General features: G+C 37.5%; 1 protein-coding gene across 9 annotated transcripts in view; it reads left to right on the top strand.

Annotated features, from left to right (window-relative positions):
• Window positions 1-706: 706 nt before the first annotated feature.
• Window positions 707-18,297, top strand: part of LOC105380428 (restin homolog) — a 46,176-nt gene continuing 28,585 nt past the window's right edge. For 3 of the 9 annotated variants that reach the window (XM_048623641.1, XM_048623637.1, XM_048623636.1), the window contains exon 1: window positions 12,893-13,106. In XM_048623641.1, the coding sequence (XP_048479598.1) occupies window positions 13,076-13,106 (31 nt within the window). In that variant the 5' untranslated portion in view covers window positions 12,893-13,075. Of the gene's footprint in view, window positions 1,647-12,892; window positions 13,107-18,297 lie in introns of those variants that run through there. The other 6 variants (XM_048623633.1, XM_048623634.1, XM_048623632.1 and 3 more) reach the window with 5 other exon arrangements.

Genomic DNA, 18,297 nt, shown 5'->3' with positions numbered 1-18,297 from the left:
AATGGGTGTGATTTAGCACATATAGATATTTTGAACCCACCAACCCGCAGTGGACCAGCGTAGTGGGAAATGGTCCAAGCTTAGGAAGGCAGTTTAGACCCTACGGATATGCACAAAGGTTCCACTCGAGATAGCCAGGTGCAGGGACTTACACTCCCACAAAGAATAGAATAGAATATAATCTTTTTACGCTAACACAAACGCTAACTAGCCACTAACAAACGCAGTCCTCCTCCATCACTGGAGCATACTGGAGGGATAATGCCATATTCTAACAGGCAGTCACGCATGGCCGATAGATTGGAGAACTTGGAGACATTGAGAAGTAGGTACCTACTTAAGTTCCTTGAAGACGTTGGAGACATCACACAACACAAAAGCAACAAGCACAAGAGTTCGTTATTTATTATTCTGAGATACATAGTTACACACCTTTCAAATCGAAACGGTGGGGCTGACAAGGGCTTGCGTTTCGTTACTGACATTTTATGTATTCAAATCAATAATCGAATCATCTCGTCCTAACTATTTCTATTTATTATCTTTATAAACCAAATCAAAATCAAGTTAGAATAGATAGGTACATGATCTATAAAATCAAGTGGGACTGCAAATGCCGCGCTTCAGGTGCTTGTGATTGTGAATGTTGTGTTACACTAAACGAAAGGAAAGTGAATGTTGGTGTTCTAGTCGTACGCATAACGAAACGTTTCACTGTGTTTTGAAAGAGGACGACACGAAACGAGTGATGATGTATTTTCTAAAATCGTTTATTATTTTAGGAGATGTTTCGCGTGTTCTCTCGGTTTCCTAAAACGCAATTATAAGTGTCAGTAAGTGTGAAATATAAAAATAAATTATTATTATGTGAATGGTGTTACGTGGAGTGTGTGATTTGTGATAACTGTCAAGCTCAGCTGGCTGCCCCACGAGCGGTAAAAAAACTCCAGTTTTTCTGTAGATTACGGGTTACTCTTTTTGTGCTCCAATTCCTCAAGGTACGCTGCTTTATTTTGTTCTATTGTATTCATTTTTAACGGGACTTTGGCCGTTTATCTCTTCGAAAGTGAATTTGGGTATTTTATTCTATGTTTTGATTCGTTATTTTTGGTTTCCTCATGATAATGAAAGTATTTTCGTCCGTAGAAAGCTTTCATAACTAAGATTTACAACAACAACATTGGCCGTGATCCAGATAGCGCGTCCCATATTGCGCGGGAACTCGTGTTATTTATAGTAGGCCGACCGCGCGAACATTTTAAACCCGCTGTTTTACGTACCTATTTATTTACACCGGTGTTATTGTCATTCATAAAATTATCGTAACTTAGGTATCCTTTAAACCCCTTCCCACATTTAAATAAAGAGGTTTAAACCTCTTTTGGCTGCTATGAGTGTGTAAAGTGTGAAAATAAAAATGAGTGAACCCCAAGAAGAAATTGTTGGATCATCAACAACACCTCCGGTCGAAAATGCACCACCTGAAGCAAATGGAGCAGCATCAGCAGCCTTCAAGCCTCCAGAGTCTGCGCCACAGCGGCCCACCTCGCTGCCCAAGCCGTCTGGACTGAAGCCGCCGTCCAAGATAGGCCGGCTCTGCTCCAATTCAGCTCCCAAGCCAGCTGTGCCTGCCTCACCACGAACAGGTCAGTCCTGGTCTCTCATTACTTATTTATTATACCAACTTCTAATCTAGGTAACAATAAATTTCCTACCTGAATAATTTTATAACTATAACAAACATTTCCTACAAACTGCAATTGACAGGTTATCCATTTTCAATGTATTTTTTACTATAAATGTCTTCTTATTTGATGTTTATTATTCATTATGATCTATCCTGTCTGCAGCTTCTTTTATTCATCATACAGTCATAAAACAGTTTGCAATGAATGACAGAGTTTGATGATCAGCTAATAGGGGTACTAAGCCACTGCCAATGGAGTAATTGATTTGACTTTAATTCAACCATGTCTGATTATCAAACTTCAATCATGATCATCTTGTGACATTCAAGGATGTTACTAAATATGTTCAGTCAGAAAAAGTATGAGGGTGGATAATTATCTCTTTTGCAGACTGTATAATATATGTAGATAATACAAAAAAAAACTTAGATCTTGGAGTTTTTGAAATAGACTTCTGTAAAATGACTCATCAGTTTAGATATCAGCATGGGTGGTAACAAATTGCAGTAGTATCTTATACCTATTTCAATCATGCAACACCCACAATGCTTGACCTATTTATAGTGTTTGCGGCATTTTCTATTGACTCATAGTCCATCAGGATGAATGAAGCAAGGCCACTGTATTCCTAGGGATTAGAACCCAATTAATTATAGATCCAGTGCAGTTGGAACTTCCATTCTTGCTACACAATGCACTATGGCCGACTTTCGAACCTTATAATGGATCTGATGAAACTGGTCCACCTTTCAGGTCATAGTGTCAAATTCAGATGAGCTCACATTATTGAGCTCACAAAACACAATTCCATCCACAGTCTACGTCCTATGTAGTTTACACTGTGCACTTATTTATGTACTAGGTAGGTCATACATAATGTAGGAAACATTTACGTGTACATCGTATTTTCCGATGGTATGCCATAATTTCCGTAGTAAACGATAAGGATCAATCTAGGTAACCATAGGTTTTCGATAAATTGATAGGATAGGAACAACAATGTGCAACACAGTCGTCTAATTTCGCGCATGAGAAGATAATTTGCATCAGAATTATATTTTTATGTATTGGATAAAGTAACGGGTTTGCCTATTTATACCGATGATGCACACAACAAAGTGACCTCAACGTTTTCTTACGAGTATATTATTATTGACTAGTAAAAATGATGTGGTGATGAAAATATGAAAACAAGGCCTCTTTTAGGAATGCCACGCTTATTTGACATTCGTTTCGGTGATAAAAACATAGAATCAACCATATTTGGCTTCGATAATCACTAGTCTATTGAGTTACACAATAAGTGCATTGAACTCGAGATTTGTAATAGGTTTATAACCGTTGCATAAGGAAGAGTTAATGATTTCTCTACTCTTTAAAGTATTTTTTAAATATGTTATAGTTAAGGATTCTATCTACCTATGGGTTTGCTTACTGAGGTAGGGTATAGTTTGAGTCGTTCGTCAAGTCGCGCGCCTTAGACTCGCGCGCCACGCGAGTTGGCATCTTCTGTTTTTTTATGTCGTCAACTCGCGTGCCAGTGTAAAGTACGGTCAGATGCAAACGAATTTAAACTAAAAAATATAGTTAAATATTGTCTCCCTGGCTGATTAGCATAAGAAGATACCGACTAGACAGTCGCCATTAAAGTAGATGCTTTGATTTCGGGATAAAGATACAATAAAGCCTATGTTGGAAGTGCGGAATGAGGCAAAAGGGGATGTGACCTATGACGCATGATACCCAAGTTTGCTATCTCTCTCATCCTGTGCGCAAATTTTACCTGTCATAGCTATGTCCTTCAAGTTTTTGTTACAAAAACCGGTTTAAAGGGTTAAAACGTCATTGTTTTAGTGACGTCGTTTTAGTGTTACTCCTAATTCGAAGCAGAGATGTACAGTGCATTACTTACAGTCTACACAGTCTACAGCACAGCGCAAAAATATTAAAATGTGGCAGTTTTACTGATTTTGATGTATTGTGGGGGCAAGCCTATAATAAATTAACTTTACTATATTACCAAGTCTACTTTGCCGTAATATAAACACAGTGTTACGTTTTCGTTGTGTTACCGTTATATTAAATATCGAATTAGCACTAACATTTAAAACAAATTTCGTTTATTTCATTGGTCAAAGAGACAGACCAAACTGTAACAATTACTTCCAGAAAGTTCATCGCTAGCAGGTCCATCCAGTAATAAAACTACACCTGAAATCATAACATCCCAGCGAGCGAAGTCGGTACTGCTTCGTGCAGGTTATAAATATAACAAAGACCGAACAAATAAAAATGGTTCCTGTGTTTGGAGGTGTTCGAAGAGAACAGTTTGCCAAGCGAGATTAATTACTGATTTTATTTTAAAGTAAAGTCCTATAAAATACCCTATACATTTTACGTAGTTACCTTAAGCATAATAAATTATAACTTTTGTGGCGGACTCTACATATTTTCACAGTCGAGCGAGTTGACGACAGAAAAAGTAGGTAAATACGGGAGGGGCAACTCGCGCGTGGCGCGCGAGTCTAAGTCGCGCGACTTGACGAACGACTCGTATAGTTAGAAGTCTTTTATTTATCTAGCTCATTGTTTGAATGCTCAGGATTGAATCCTATAATAAAATTTATTACTATGTACTGTATAAAGTAATGAAGGTACGTGCCTGAAGGAGCCGAATCGTACTTTGTTGCATTACGGTACATACGAAAACAATAGTCCAAGCAGTTTAACTGTGCCACGTTAAACTGCCGCCACAACCCGTTATCCACTGTTCAGGTGTCAACTTAATGCAATTTCAACGTCATTAGAAGATAACGAGTCGAATAGCTAATTGTCGAAACAAGCACAACGACTTGTAACATGGCGTGAAGTGCCTTTAGTGATCCTTGCATTTTAGGCCACATCTTCACGTCATAGGTGGACATGGATATGATTTTGTTTTTCCAAGCGACAAATAAACGGGCGAATGTTACCAGTTACCAGTTTATGAAATATAAGTTTTTATCGTTAGGCTGTTGGTAGTAGAAAACTAGGAGTAGAATCGTTTTGTACCCTCGTAAGCGATAGAAGGCTGCTGATGATGCTCGTGTCGTGATGAATGAAGTCCTTACATAATCACTTGACAAACCTAGTACACTTAACAAAATAAAAAAACAAGTCCGCACCTAAACTGGTCACCTACTCAAACTACGGTCTCGGGAAATATAAATTGTTCATAAGAATCAAGTACCGGTTCTAGATGTTTAGATATTCGACCTTCAAGTACCGCTACCCGTATTTTAACTTTACCGTTGACGTGTTTTTGTACTATTACTTTCACTTATAGTAGATGCATAATCGGATTAAATAACTAGTTTACTAGGTGGACGACAAGTGGCTGAATGGCTGACATAGTCTAGCTAGTATCTTGGCATATTATCTCGGAAGTTGTTTTTTGCCCACCACATTAGATTTTAAATTTAATATTTAGTTTCCTAAAAAAATGTAATAAAGTAATAATTTAAACTCACTTATGTTAATAAAATTTAACTATAAAATACCACTGAATCCAGAGGTTACCGAAGGGATTCAAGGCCTCTCAAGAAAGAGATGGGAAATAAAACTTGGGTCTGAAACATAAACTATAGGAGAAAACTTTAGCGACGAGACGTAAGAAAGTTCTGCCTTTTCGAACCATTTAACATTTACAACTCGAAGTTAACAAAATCCTAAATATAATATTATAAATGCGAAAGTAACTGTGTCTGTCTGTCTGTCTGTCTGTCTGTCTGTCTGTTACTCTTTCACGCCAAAACTACTGAACGGATTTGAATGAAATTTGGTGTACATACGGTCTAGACCCTGGGAAAGAACATAGGCTACTTTTTATCCCGGAATTCCCACGGGAAAACTTTTTAAGGCGAAGCGAAGTGCGCGGGGACAGCTAGTAAACAATAATTTATTATGTTTAAATAGAACTTACAGCCTCGGCTCGGCTTCGATAGCTGTCTAACTAAATAATAATAAAAAAAACGTATTCGTGTTTCGTTGGCAGCGTTCAATTTGTCTTGCTTTGTTCACGTTCACTTTCTCCCGAGTCGTGAGCGTCGGTCGATTGTCCGTCTGTCTGTTACATTATTACTCTAACTACTTCGCCTCTCCACTATCGCTACGACCTTCGCCATTAGCCATGGATGGACGCTTCGTGGGGTTCACTCTAGATTGGTTGAAAACTAACGAGCGGGGATGTTATGAGCTCTGTACGTTTTACTCGACGAGATAGAGTCGTGGTTAGCGCAGTAGCGCACCATAAGTTAGTTTTTGTATGCTAGAGTGACCCCCCTATAGTGGTGATCAATAGAAAAAATATCTTCTATAATATCTTCTTCGTCTAGTCTTGATATTGATGAGTTTTGACAAGACAGTCGAGTAAATGGAGAGTTAATGCTATGTTTTGTTTCTTTATCCTTATAAAATCTGTGGTTTAGAAGCCGGAGAAAGGACCTTTCTGAGCTATGACATGATATGAACGATATATTATTATAATCGTACGAATGCTTCCCATTGAAATAAGAAAGTACCTACCTACCTATACGTACACATAAAATAAATTTGATGCTGATGATGATTTAGGTGATCTCTCAGGTAGTAAAACATATTATGAAAAATATATAGTTGATCGAAATAATTAGAAATCGCAAGTAAAGATTGCCTTTCCAGCGGCAAGATCTTAAATTAATCAAAGGGGAACCGTTCTAATTATTGCCCATAACATAAGTCAGCTAGATTTCTACTCGGAAATTTATTCACCGGATAGGTAGTGGCTGAGATTCAAGTCGATAACTTTCAACTAATCGGCTTCATAACTGACGACCGAATGGTGTAGTGGTTAGTGTCCCTCACTGCTATGCTGAAGGGCCCGGGTTCGATCCCCGGCCGAGGCAGGTATTTGCTTATAACAAATCCATATTATTTGTTCTTGGGTCTTGGTATCTACGTATATATATCTGTGTAGCTGTCGATAATGTCACTCTTTGGGCCACCCGGTATATGTATATCAGCGGTCCGATACCCATATCACAGACATTGCCTACCTTGGGGTCAGATGTCCGTTTGTGAGATGTCCCCACATATTATTCCTGAGTACTTCAGTGATTCATTGTGTTTTGGCTTTGTTACAAATTACAATTAATTTCGCAATCAGTGTGCATTTCAAAGAAACTTTTTTCACTGAGTATTGCTTGTCTTGTTACTTTTAATATTGTTGTGAAAAAAAAACCAAAAGAGTGTCGAAATAATTTCACTTGAATTTGCAACGTTTCAACACGACAACAGTGCTAATTTGGGCCAGTTTTTTGCATGATATAATAAATGCAGTTAATGTTGTGAGGAAATATAAAGATATACGACAAAGATTACGATTGAGACTACCTATTTATATCTGTATGAAGTGGAAGACATAAAATTATCCTCATTATAAATGCATTAGGGTATGGAAACTGATGTCATGAGATAAATCTATCCAGGATGTTTTTTAATTATTCAATTAAAGCGTAAATCTAGAGTACAATATAACATCCTCTACGTTTTTATTGACAAAAAATGTACGCACTACCTCGTATTTGCCTGTATACTACGTAAAAAAAAAATTGTAATTAGTAAAAAGCTATAATAATATGCACTAACTATGTGAACTATGTCTATGTTTTCCGTCTAAACAAACAAAGTGCATCATAATAATAAAGCAGCGTGGGTGGGGGCTCTCCAATTATGATTACATTATGTACTCATCTCCTCATCAACGTGAGTGGAAACGATAAGCAACTTGCTGTGTTTAGTTCAGTTTTAATAATAATTAACGGTTTAGCGGCTTACGATTAATAATGCGTCGTAAATTGGAATCGAAACATAAGCGCATGGCTTTTAATATGATGAACAGATTTTTATGAAAAACATTTTCCTGCGAGGTTTGCTAGGCCTTAAAAGTTACCAAATACTGGTTTTGAACATAAATCGTAGTATGAATTAGTCAACGCTGCATATTAGCTTCCATAGTAACTACATTAATTCTATTCAATTTCAACTTTACGGCCCATGAGTCAAGCCGTATCTAGAAGTCTCAGGGCTAACAGAGTGTCCTGCAAAACCGAAGACATTCGTTGATTCCGTAGAACTGCCAGCTAATGGCTGATGCAATGAGTAGCCAGCTCACATCCTGCTCTCGAGGTGATCCGATATTCCCTGTAACTGTACGCTGTGGAAATGAAACCATTACTGGAAAGTGCCACGCTTGGGTGCGCCCGCGCAGGTGGTGTAAATTGTACACTTCTAGTGTTAGGTGTTGAGTGTAATATGTGCAGTTATGATTCTAAGCGTGCTTGAGGAATGGCCCAAATAACATGTTGAGTTTAAATTGAATGAATACCTGCAGCAGGATTTCCCGCATGCAAAAACAAATTGGTTGATCGGCTACTTTGTCGTCCCGTGAGCTCATTGTAGCGATCAAAACAACAGAAATAAAGTGTGGGTCAGGCACCCCAGTTCACACTTTGCACCCTAAATGACCTTCAATAAAGATCTTACACAAATTAAATAATTAATTAACATAAATAACTTTTAAAAAAGCCGTGATTGTCATCAGATACCCTGTTTTGACGTCGCCGGTCACACCTCGTCTCCCAAAAGATCACACTTCAATTTAATATCCTATCGTCTCACGGCTATCCGATATATTTTAATTCAAAGTCGAGGTTTGCGTACGCGAACCAACTCCTTCATCATCATAATATGTACATGTCAAGTTTTTTAGTCGTGTAAAAACATACATAAGTAGCAAAACAAACAGAAATAAGGTCTCGCTCGTTATTTCCAAATAAACTAATGAGGTTGTTACGAGTTTCTTGAGTATATTTTTTATTTTCTACCTAATATCTATATACTTTGGCTTACATAACTTATAAGGTCTTGCAGTCTAGTTCTCTGCAATGACTAACGATTAAACCAGCTTATTACTTACGTGGTCAAAGTCATTGCAATAAATTATGTAAAGCAATGTTTAAGATTAGTTATGATCCATTGTGTTCAAGATTAAGAGCATAAACTTGTAATATGACGCTTCGCAAAGTAAATCCAGTGTAGGGCACGTTAGAGTACGTGCCTTCCGCTGCTTTTCTGCGCAGGCGCATGAGTCAAATAATGTAGAGGTCGTCTATCGGTCATTCATCCCGGGCTTTGCAAATAATTAGCTAAATCAACATTTGCCCCTCGCGCCAATCATTTTATTCGAAAAAGACAAACATTATTTTTTGAAACTCCCATTGCGTGACTTCTGCTACAATTCTAGAATGCCTAATTAGTACAATGGAGGCAACCGTTTCTGTTTTTACTGTTACAATTACGACCCACGATAAACTTTATTTTGTCCAACGCTTTCCACATTGACAGTTCCACCACTATACCCCCTTATCTACTCAAATACAGCCTCTCGTTCAAACAAAGCGGAGGCGAATCAAAAGGACGCTCAGCCAACCAATCAGAGGCCGCGGAGGGTACAGAAAGGCTCTCTAGAGGGAGTGCAATTCTCTTCAGACCGCGTTGAGTGAAAGCCATTTTCTTAGACTGCTGCGTCAGCAATACTTCGCTGGAGGGTTACTCTGTACCTACTGAAAAACGAGAACTGTCGTGCAAGCGGCACGTTTAATACAACGAGATAGAGTCGTCAGCAACGCTCCGAAACATCGTTTTTCGTCTTAGAGAGTGACCTCCCTGAACACGTTCACTGAAGTGTAGGGGGGATTCGGATATAGGACAAAGGGGACATATTTGAAATACTAGCTGTTTGCAGCGAACCACACTAAAATTTCATAAAATTGATCCAGCCGTTTTCTTGTGAAACATACTTACAATTCTCGTTTATAATTAAGGATTTTTTGTTCTTTTATATTTTAATACTCTGCCATAGGATCATCCCAGAAAATATTAAATATTCCATACCTATAGAGGCGGAATTTCCATCCCTACGATAAGTTCCCTGAGGGTGCCCTTTAATGCTCTAGAAAGCAGGTCAGCTTTTATCTCCCCCCTATGTATTTGTAGGTGAAAATTTCATGAATTTATAGAGGGTAGCGGAGCGGTTAACTCAACTCACCTTTTAATCAAATTGGAGGTGAAATAAGGCGGATGAAAGTCAACACGGGTTTTCTAAAAGCTTCTGAGACTTTAAATAAAGGAAATACGAGTATTGTTCAAAAAGTATCCTGAATAATATTTTATATACATTTTAAAATAAGTTATAAAACTTTAAACATTTAAAATTATCAGTTATTATGAAACTTAATGATGATTATGAAAGTTTCATTGTTCGTGTGAAAAGTTTTGTAAATTTTGTTTGCGTTATTTTGTTATTGTTTGGTTGGTATTTAATTGAAACGAAGTTCATTATTTATTCGATAGAATTTTTAATATTATGAACTCTGATATTAGACGACCGAATGGCGTAGTGGTTAGTGTCCTGACTACTGAGCCGGAGGTCCCGGGTTCGATTCCCGGCTGGGGCAGATATTTGTTTAAACACAGATATTTGCTCTCAGGTCTTGGGATGTGCCCGTAAAATGGCAATAGGCCCGCCCCGGGGACTAACATAACACTCTGGCGAAAAGTGGGTGCAGTAATGCACCTCTGCCTACCCCTCAAGGGAGTACATTAGTACAAGGCGTGAGTGTGTGTGTGTGAACTCTGATATTCTGTTGAAATAAGCTAGAGGATTTAATAACCTTTGCTTGAACTTTTAAGGCTTATGCCGCAATGCCATTTACAATAATCTACTATCATAGAATGTTATTTACTACACAGCTTACCGCAAGCTTGTCCTTAACTTCAAGGAATCCCAATATAAATCTTTACATTGAAGATTTTTCTATCACTAACTTTATGCCCAAGTTTGTAATGGTTGATAATTTAGTCTTTTTGCAGACATAATAGTGAACATCTACTGTAGATTCGGTTAGTTATTAGAAGAGCCTGCACAGTGTTGCCATTTATAACAAAAGGTTAAGTTATACAACGGCTAACAGCAAAGAGGCCCAAATATGCAGACATTTAGCGTGTCTATGATCTATGATTACAAATACTCTTTGTAGTAACATCTCAGTGAAAGGAGGTTGCAAATTATCTATCCGCCTCTATGGGTGCGCTTATCCATCATCTTAGATGAACAATATACTAACAAGATGCTGGTGTGTCACATACAAAAACATGGCAAAAAACTGTCCACATTTTGTTTACTCTCCAACTGTTTTAAGCTCAACCTAGTGACAACCATTGAATCCAAGAATAAGGTCACAAATCTTCTAACCGAATCGAGCTCAGTAGTAAAAGTGGGGTGTTATTAAATTTGTCGAGACGTTTCTTTTGCACTGACACTCCATCTTGCCATATATTGTTCATCTAAGATGGGTGTGCTTATCCATCATCGTACCAAGCTATGTTCCATTATGAGTATTACTAGTATTCTCAATTTGAAAATAGAATAGAATACGGGTGCGCCTTTGCAATCGATATGAGATCGGGGTGCGGCACTAAAGAGTCTTGTGATATAAAAACTTCTTGACGATGTAGTCTCAAGTCTCTCAAGCCTAACTTGGATCATTATTTCTTTTTATTTGAAAACTTGGTTGGGGTTCTTTATAAATATTTATAATATTGCTTCTCAGTGGCCACACAAGTCTCAATTAGCCTTTGACATCAGGATGTGGTGACGTGTAAGTGTTTGAAAGGTCTTGTGAACTGACTTTCGTCTCTGATACAGTGACCTATGTAGTAGTGTGTAGTTCTTACGTAACGTTAAGTGCTCGTGACTAATTCTCTACCTTTATATGGCATTTTTGTTGAGTTTTCTCTAACAAGAGTAACACTAACAAGTCAAAACTGACCTAAGCATATTTTGCTATACAGCAAAAATATTTGGATAAAACGGTGATGCCCATTTTTTTGGGGGTACAACATTCTAAGATACACCCCCTATGCAAAACCATAGACGTTCATCGTATTCACGTCAACATACGTGTTTTACATTACATTGTATCTCTTTTAGCGATTGCTTTTACGATACTTTGTTATTCCCAATATTGGGAAAGATCGTAAAAAGAGCAGTTCATTGATGTTGGGAGTCATCTGAATCGTTCTTATCTACCTTCATGTATCTACATAGTTTAGAGACAAAATGCTTTCCTAGTATTTGATAATGATATCAAATAGATAATACAAGTACTCGACTAGTTGACAAAGGGTCTATTCTTGGATTGTAGACATAGGTATGAGTTGGAGGAATTTATGGCATGCGCTATCTTTGCCGATAAGATTAGCGGTGAGCATTGAAGATGAAAATGAAACTAATATGTTGTGTCGGTTAGTTTTCAAAGATAAATAATGAATATTGTACGTATGTAAGTATTTTTTACCTCTAACCTCTCACTTTTAATGCCTAGTTTAGTTTCACAACTCTATTAGATATTATTGCTACAGATCCCTTTAACTGCCCCCTATCTGTATTCACAATATAAACTAGTTCAATCATTAAATGCCATCCATAATTTCAAATCTTTCAGTACCTAAATAACGAATATTTCACTATCGATAGCAGATCAACGACCCTCCGGATCCAACACGCGAAAGTCAACAAACCAGAGAGATGAAAGCTCAGCATTCGCACATAGATCGTAAACATCAATACCATTCATCTCTGCAATATTACAAATAGACGCTTTTTCGACTACCGAACGAACGACGCCGGGATAACAACAACAATGTGTATGTAGATTTTACTGGGCTATTCTGAAAGCAGCATGCGGAGTGCGAGTTTATACTCCGTCCGTACGAATGGTAGCGAGTAATCGCGTATTTTTATAGCCGTATACGCGTTGCGATCTGAGAAAGTCTATATTTCCAACTTACGATCCACAAATTTAAAACAGTTCAAATTCCAACTGCTACGTTGAGCGCTTCCACCATAATAGTAGGTAATTTAATAAAAAATTGTTTTGATTTTTATTTAATGATCTATGTCAATACATCTTCGTTAACGCTGATCAAGTCGCCTAATTACAAGTAAATATCAATTAACTAAAGTTAGCGTAAGAAAAGTTTTTCGTTAGTTAGTTTTTTTTTTAAATCTTTTTTTATCTTTAAAAAGTCGTGTGAATTGTAGAATAGCCGCGCAGGGCTGCGAGGGCGGGCGCGGGCGTACGGCGCCGCGGCAGTGCACATTCAGCCAGCGAGCGACTCACTCGCGTCACACACGCGTATCACACCACCCGGCGAGACAAAACATCCGGTCATAGACTACATCTCGGATCTCAAGAAAAGGATTGTTCCGTTTTGAATTTGGAACGGGCAAAGGTCGCGGGTTCATAATGCCGGCTGAAACGAAAATTAGCTTTTCCGGTGAGTTTAGACTGAAAATTTTTGAGTTATTTTAATCAATATTTTAATTTATTTATGATCATTTCCATTTTGGTGTATTTTAAAAAACAAATGGTATTGTTAATGGTGTATTATCATAAATGCAGTTAAGGTATTAATAAAAATAACTATTAAATAACAAACTAAGTAATTAAATTAATTACAGTTTAAAGGTAGCATATAAATAAAATTCCTAAATATGAATCGCATAAATAATACGAAACAGAAATTGAATATTGTTATTGGTTTAACAATCGGAATCCAATCTTATCAAGTACTTACACAAAAACGATAACACATTTATTTAATTTCCCTTTTCATCGATGCATTTTGTAGAATGACTATAATTACCTACTATACTTTTTGTAATTGCCAGCTGCAGTATGTTATACAGGGTGTTGCAAAAAGGGTATAATAAGCCGTTCAGAAGGACCCCCTGAGTCATACCCTTTCGGCTTAGTATACCCTTTTTGCAAAAGTTTTCTACTATCATAACTTTCTACTATAATCTTAGAATATATTATAAGCTTTTACTTACTGATTTTTACACCGACTTTATTGTAAAAATTGTATTGTGTATACAAATATATATTTATCATCATCAATTATGAGCTTATACAGTCAATTTTTTTTGCACTGCATTAATTTTATGCCCTTCCTTGCATAATATTAATCGAGGTAAAACCCACATTTATAAAATTGCTTTTAGGGTTCCGGTTTTGTGAAATTAATTCCAAACCAACTTCATATCATCATAAACATAACCCATAGATATGTAACCCTAAGTCCAAAAAAACTCAAAAATATATTTTTTTAAATTAAAGATCTAATTTGTCATTGCTTATGGTTCTTAAACTCGAGTACATTGACCCGCCTTCCACTCGATAACTGATAAACCTTCATAATCTACATAGGTATATAGTATATTATGTACTGTGTACATACAACAAGCATGCTAATAAGTACCTAAGCATTTCAGTAATCATTGCTAATGAAAACCTAACACCTAGCTCTACAACGGGTGTATTTAGAATATTTAGATCAACAATATTTTCCATTCGTTTTTTTCCCCGAGACACAACATGTTGACTTCTTAATACCTTATAAATTTTTCATTTTTATAATTCTAATTCTTTCCTTATAAAGACTGAAAACTATAATAATTAATGACGTAACGCATTTTTGCACTCACGCACATCATTCCTGTGATAAAAGTCCAGGGTTGAGATTTATTTACTGTAACTATAGAAACTAGTTATTATTCTGTGCTGTACTGTAACTCGCCATTTACTATTCCAGTAAAATTCGATATAACTAGGTAATTCAAAAACAGTTTACTTGGTTTATGGCTAACACGGAATTGTTTTTTTTATTAACCGTAATGAAACTACATAAGATATAATAATCAAAATAAAAAACCTTGTGTCACTGAAATCTCCAGAATTGGGCTCTAGGATCGATCTGACCATGACCAAGGCTTCTATATTCATGATATCCATCCATAAGTTATGAAAACCCCACCGTAATGTTCATAAAATGATCCTTGATGGTCGACTACGCTCTACATCATCGATGAAGGTAACTTATTTATAGCAGTTTTCCAATTAATGTATGGTGACTGGTGACATTGCATTCTGAATTAATCCACTATGACTTCATCCACGGAGTGTTTGTTATGACAACAGTAGTTGGTTCCACGAAATTTCATTGCTGTTTATTATAAATTATAATTATTGTATCGGATGGTTGCGAATCGTTCTCGGCCTCTATCTTGAGATCCGACAAATGCAGTATTCGTGACTTAGTTATTTATGTCCCAGTAAATAATAGCAAACGGATTATCTACATATAGCGTATATAGCCTTATCTTGTATTTGTCTAGTATATTTCTATACAATATATACCTGTAAACATACGTATTTTAACATTTTGTGCTTGTGGCCGTGTTTTCACTTCATTGAAAGCGATCCTTATGTCTCAAACCTACTGTTTTTGTTTTAAACTTTCTCGTTTTCTCTTTATCCTTACAAAGCAGGTCGTTATTCTAATTTTAATCATCTGATGTTTAGTCCGTTTTGGATATCTTACTACTTTAAATGAAGCTCTTTTCGATAAAACGATGAACCATATATTTTGTATGAATTATATTGATTTATGACACTGAGAAAATTCCGATGTTACATAACTTTTGTAAGTTGGATTATTGTTTCCTTTGCTATCGATCGTAATTTTACTAAAAAAAATGAATTTCTTGTAGGCACTGAAATTTGCGTGACCAAATCGTGGTTAAATATAAAACTTTATTAGTTTCCTTCAGCTACTATGGCATAATTTATCACTGTCGCCGCGAGTTTCACACAGAAAGTTTCAGTTTCAGTTGCGTAACATTTTAGTTTATTTATTAGACTGGAATTAGGTCCGCCCCCTGAGGTACTGACGACCTTGCCCTTGTACCCCTAAATTACACCCCCGCCGACCGGCTACAAATTTATTGTATGGCTGGAGACTAACATATACTTTTTGCTGTTTACAAAATGTGGTCCCGCCACTGAGTTTAAAGTAAATAACGTACATTACTACCGAGTATGAAAATGTTGTTAATAATATAGAGCTATTCTTTATTATAGCGAATATTTTCTCAACTGCAAAATGGCCAAGATTTAGGACATTCGTGTATTTGTACACAGAAGTTGATTCAGTTGGCGTTGATAATGCGTGAGTAATAGCCGAGTGCTGGCTCATTGTCCATTGCTGCGCGACACGGCGGATTATAATTATTGGTAATTTCCAGATTGTTCGGTAGTTAGTCTCTTGGACATGGTGCTCTGTGGGAGTTTGCCGTGACCCCGCGCCGCTCTTGTCATTTCTACACAGGCTCACCTGCCTCACCATGCCGTAATGTGCCACTAATGTGAGCCGCCATTGCCGCCAGACCCAGCCTTGCATGGCGAAGGAATTCAGCCACATTGTAAATGGTATTGTACTGAGAACTATGCTGAATGCCGCGTGCGTGAGTAAAGCTGTCCGAGACCTAGACGCCGATCGTCGGAAAACTCACTTAAGCACAATGGAGTTTTTCTATATTTAGTTGGTAATTGCGCAATATTGTATCGTATTGTGGCGGCGGTTACAGTAGTATCGTGACACACGTCATGTTTCTTGTAATGATGGCAACAAATGAAACAGCCGTGGTTATCGCTCGCTGGCGACGCGTGATGCGATAAACAATCGTGGGTTTCCTTTATGTTCAAGGCTGCATCCTTACACAGAAACATAGTTTTTCACCAGTGACAGTACCTCATAATAATGACAAAGTAATTTTGAAGCCATTTCAAACGGAATATGACAGATTTTTCTGAAAATAACTAGATTCCTGCTCAATAGTTCCTAGTTAGCATAAGCAGTTTAGAAAATGAGCTGAAACAATTGATGCCACTCAATCATGAGCATATTGATGTCAACCGACCGTGTCGACGCCTCGCTCCTGGCTAACAAGATCTGCACTAATACGATGTTAAATGGATCGCAACAAATAATCTTCACACAACATTTGTTTAAAACGCAGTCCGCAGTTGAGTCACATGTGCTCGCAATATTTATGTCCCACACTGTTGTTGTTGTCGCGACGATAAATCAATAACAATAAAGGCCCACCTTGAACTCCTGTTTCGATTTCACATCAGTAACTCCTCTCGAGTGTATCGGAGCCGGTCCGCCGGTCCCGTCAACAGGTTGTCTTACATGCTCATTTTATTACGAAATTGAGACGCGACGTGTACTTGTTGCGACTCTTGAACACGGCCCTCTTTCTCCCGAGAACAGTGGTCCTTGTGAGCAGCCGGAAGTATATGTCGGTCAAAGGACCCGGAGGTGGTCGCCCACGCCCGGACCTGCACGTGAAATATGTGCCCGGTTGCGCAACCACCGCCCGGACTAATGGGGAAGCATTAGTATAATCTACACATCCTTTATCGTCTTCTTTTTCAAATCTAGAACGGACAATGGTTTAGACAAGTTGGCTAATATTGTCGCTGCAGCCATGAGATCAGCTCGTGCTATTGAAGTCGCCGGTCACGTGGCAGGTACAACCTCAGTTAGTACATCTGTTTACGTAATTAAAGGCTCATTATTTACAATTACAGTAACGTTGTGTACGTTAATCGTTTGACCAGTTTTTGTTACTCCGCGGCGCCGTCGACGTCGGTTAGCGCTTGACGTGTCATTAAAATGTCTGAGAATTACATAGCATTGCGAATTGCGAGCGATGAATTCGCAAATTCATCTGATTTGTTTACGTCTACAAGTCATTGTCTAGAAATAATACTTTAAAACATTCATCCAACACGAGTCCAACGGAGCCTTCCTCTTTATTTAACTCTTGAACTGACTTCCAGAGGTGCATTCTGCCAAGGTTCACATCATAATAAATGTTGACAGACTATACGCATGATATTGGCGACATTGCTACAATTTTGTTATCCTCAGCACGTAAATCCCTCGGCCATTGCGAGGATATGTCCTTTATCTTTTTATTTTACTCACATCTTTCCTTTTAGCTAATCCGAGGTGTTTACTACAACACAATGTAAGAAATATTGCAAATCGTAAAATTTTCAATTCAATACAATCTTGACGCTTTTAAATTGGTTTCTAGGAAGTAATAAAGATTGAGTTTGCGTGTCTAGTGAACTAGCGTCATGGTCAAGTATAATGCATTTTTATGCAACGATATCACCATCAATTTGATTACTTATGAATCTTGCGGAGAACTATGGATTTTTTCTATAATTGGCATACCTATGGGCAAACCTGTTCGATGAACAGTGCTCATGTCCAAGATTTATAATCAAATCAATGTTTTCTTGATCTCTATGTGGTTAATTTTGTGTTCACAATTATAATGCAGCTCAGACGGTCCGAAAAGTTTACCATCTCGAATTTCCGTGTCTGTTGGATTTTTTATCACAATTGGACTATCGCCAGAAAGGCTGGTTTCGTTACTGGCTCATACGGCTATCCTTCTCTATAAAACACAGGCGTACGCTGAAATAATACCACTTTTAATAGATATATGGCCGAGATTGTGGCGCCTCCCCGTCTGGTGGGTCCTTTATTATTCAAACGATATATCCAATTCACTCGATATAATCAAACCCTTTCAAATGCAGTGTTC

Source organism: Plutella xylostella, chromosome 10, assembly GCF_932276165.1.
Source record: "Plutella xylostella chromosome 10, ilPluXylo3.1, whole genome shotgun sequence".
In the NCBI taxonomy this organism is placed as follows: domain Eukaryota; kingdom Metazoa; phylum Arthropoda; class Insecta; order Lepidoptera; family Plutellidae; genus Plutella; species Plutella xylostella.
This window is presented reverse-complemented; position numbering and strand designations above follow the sequence as displayed.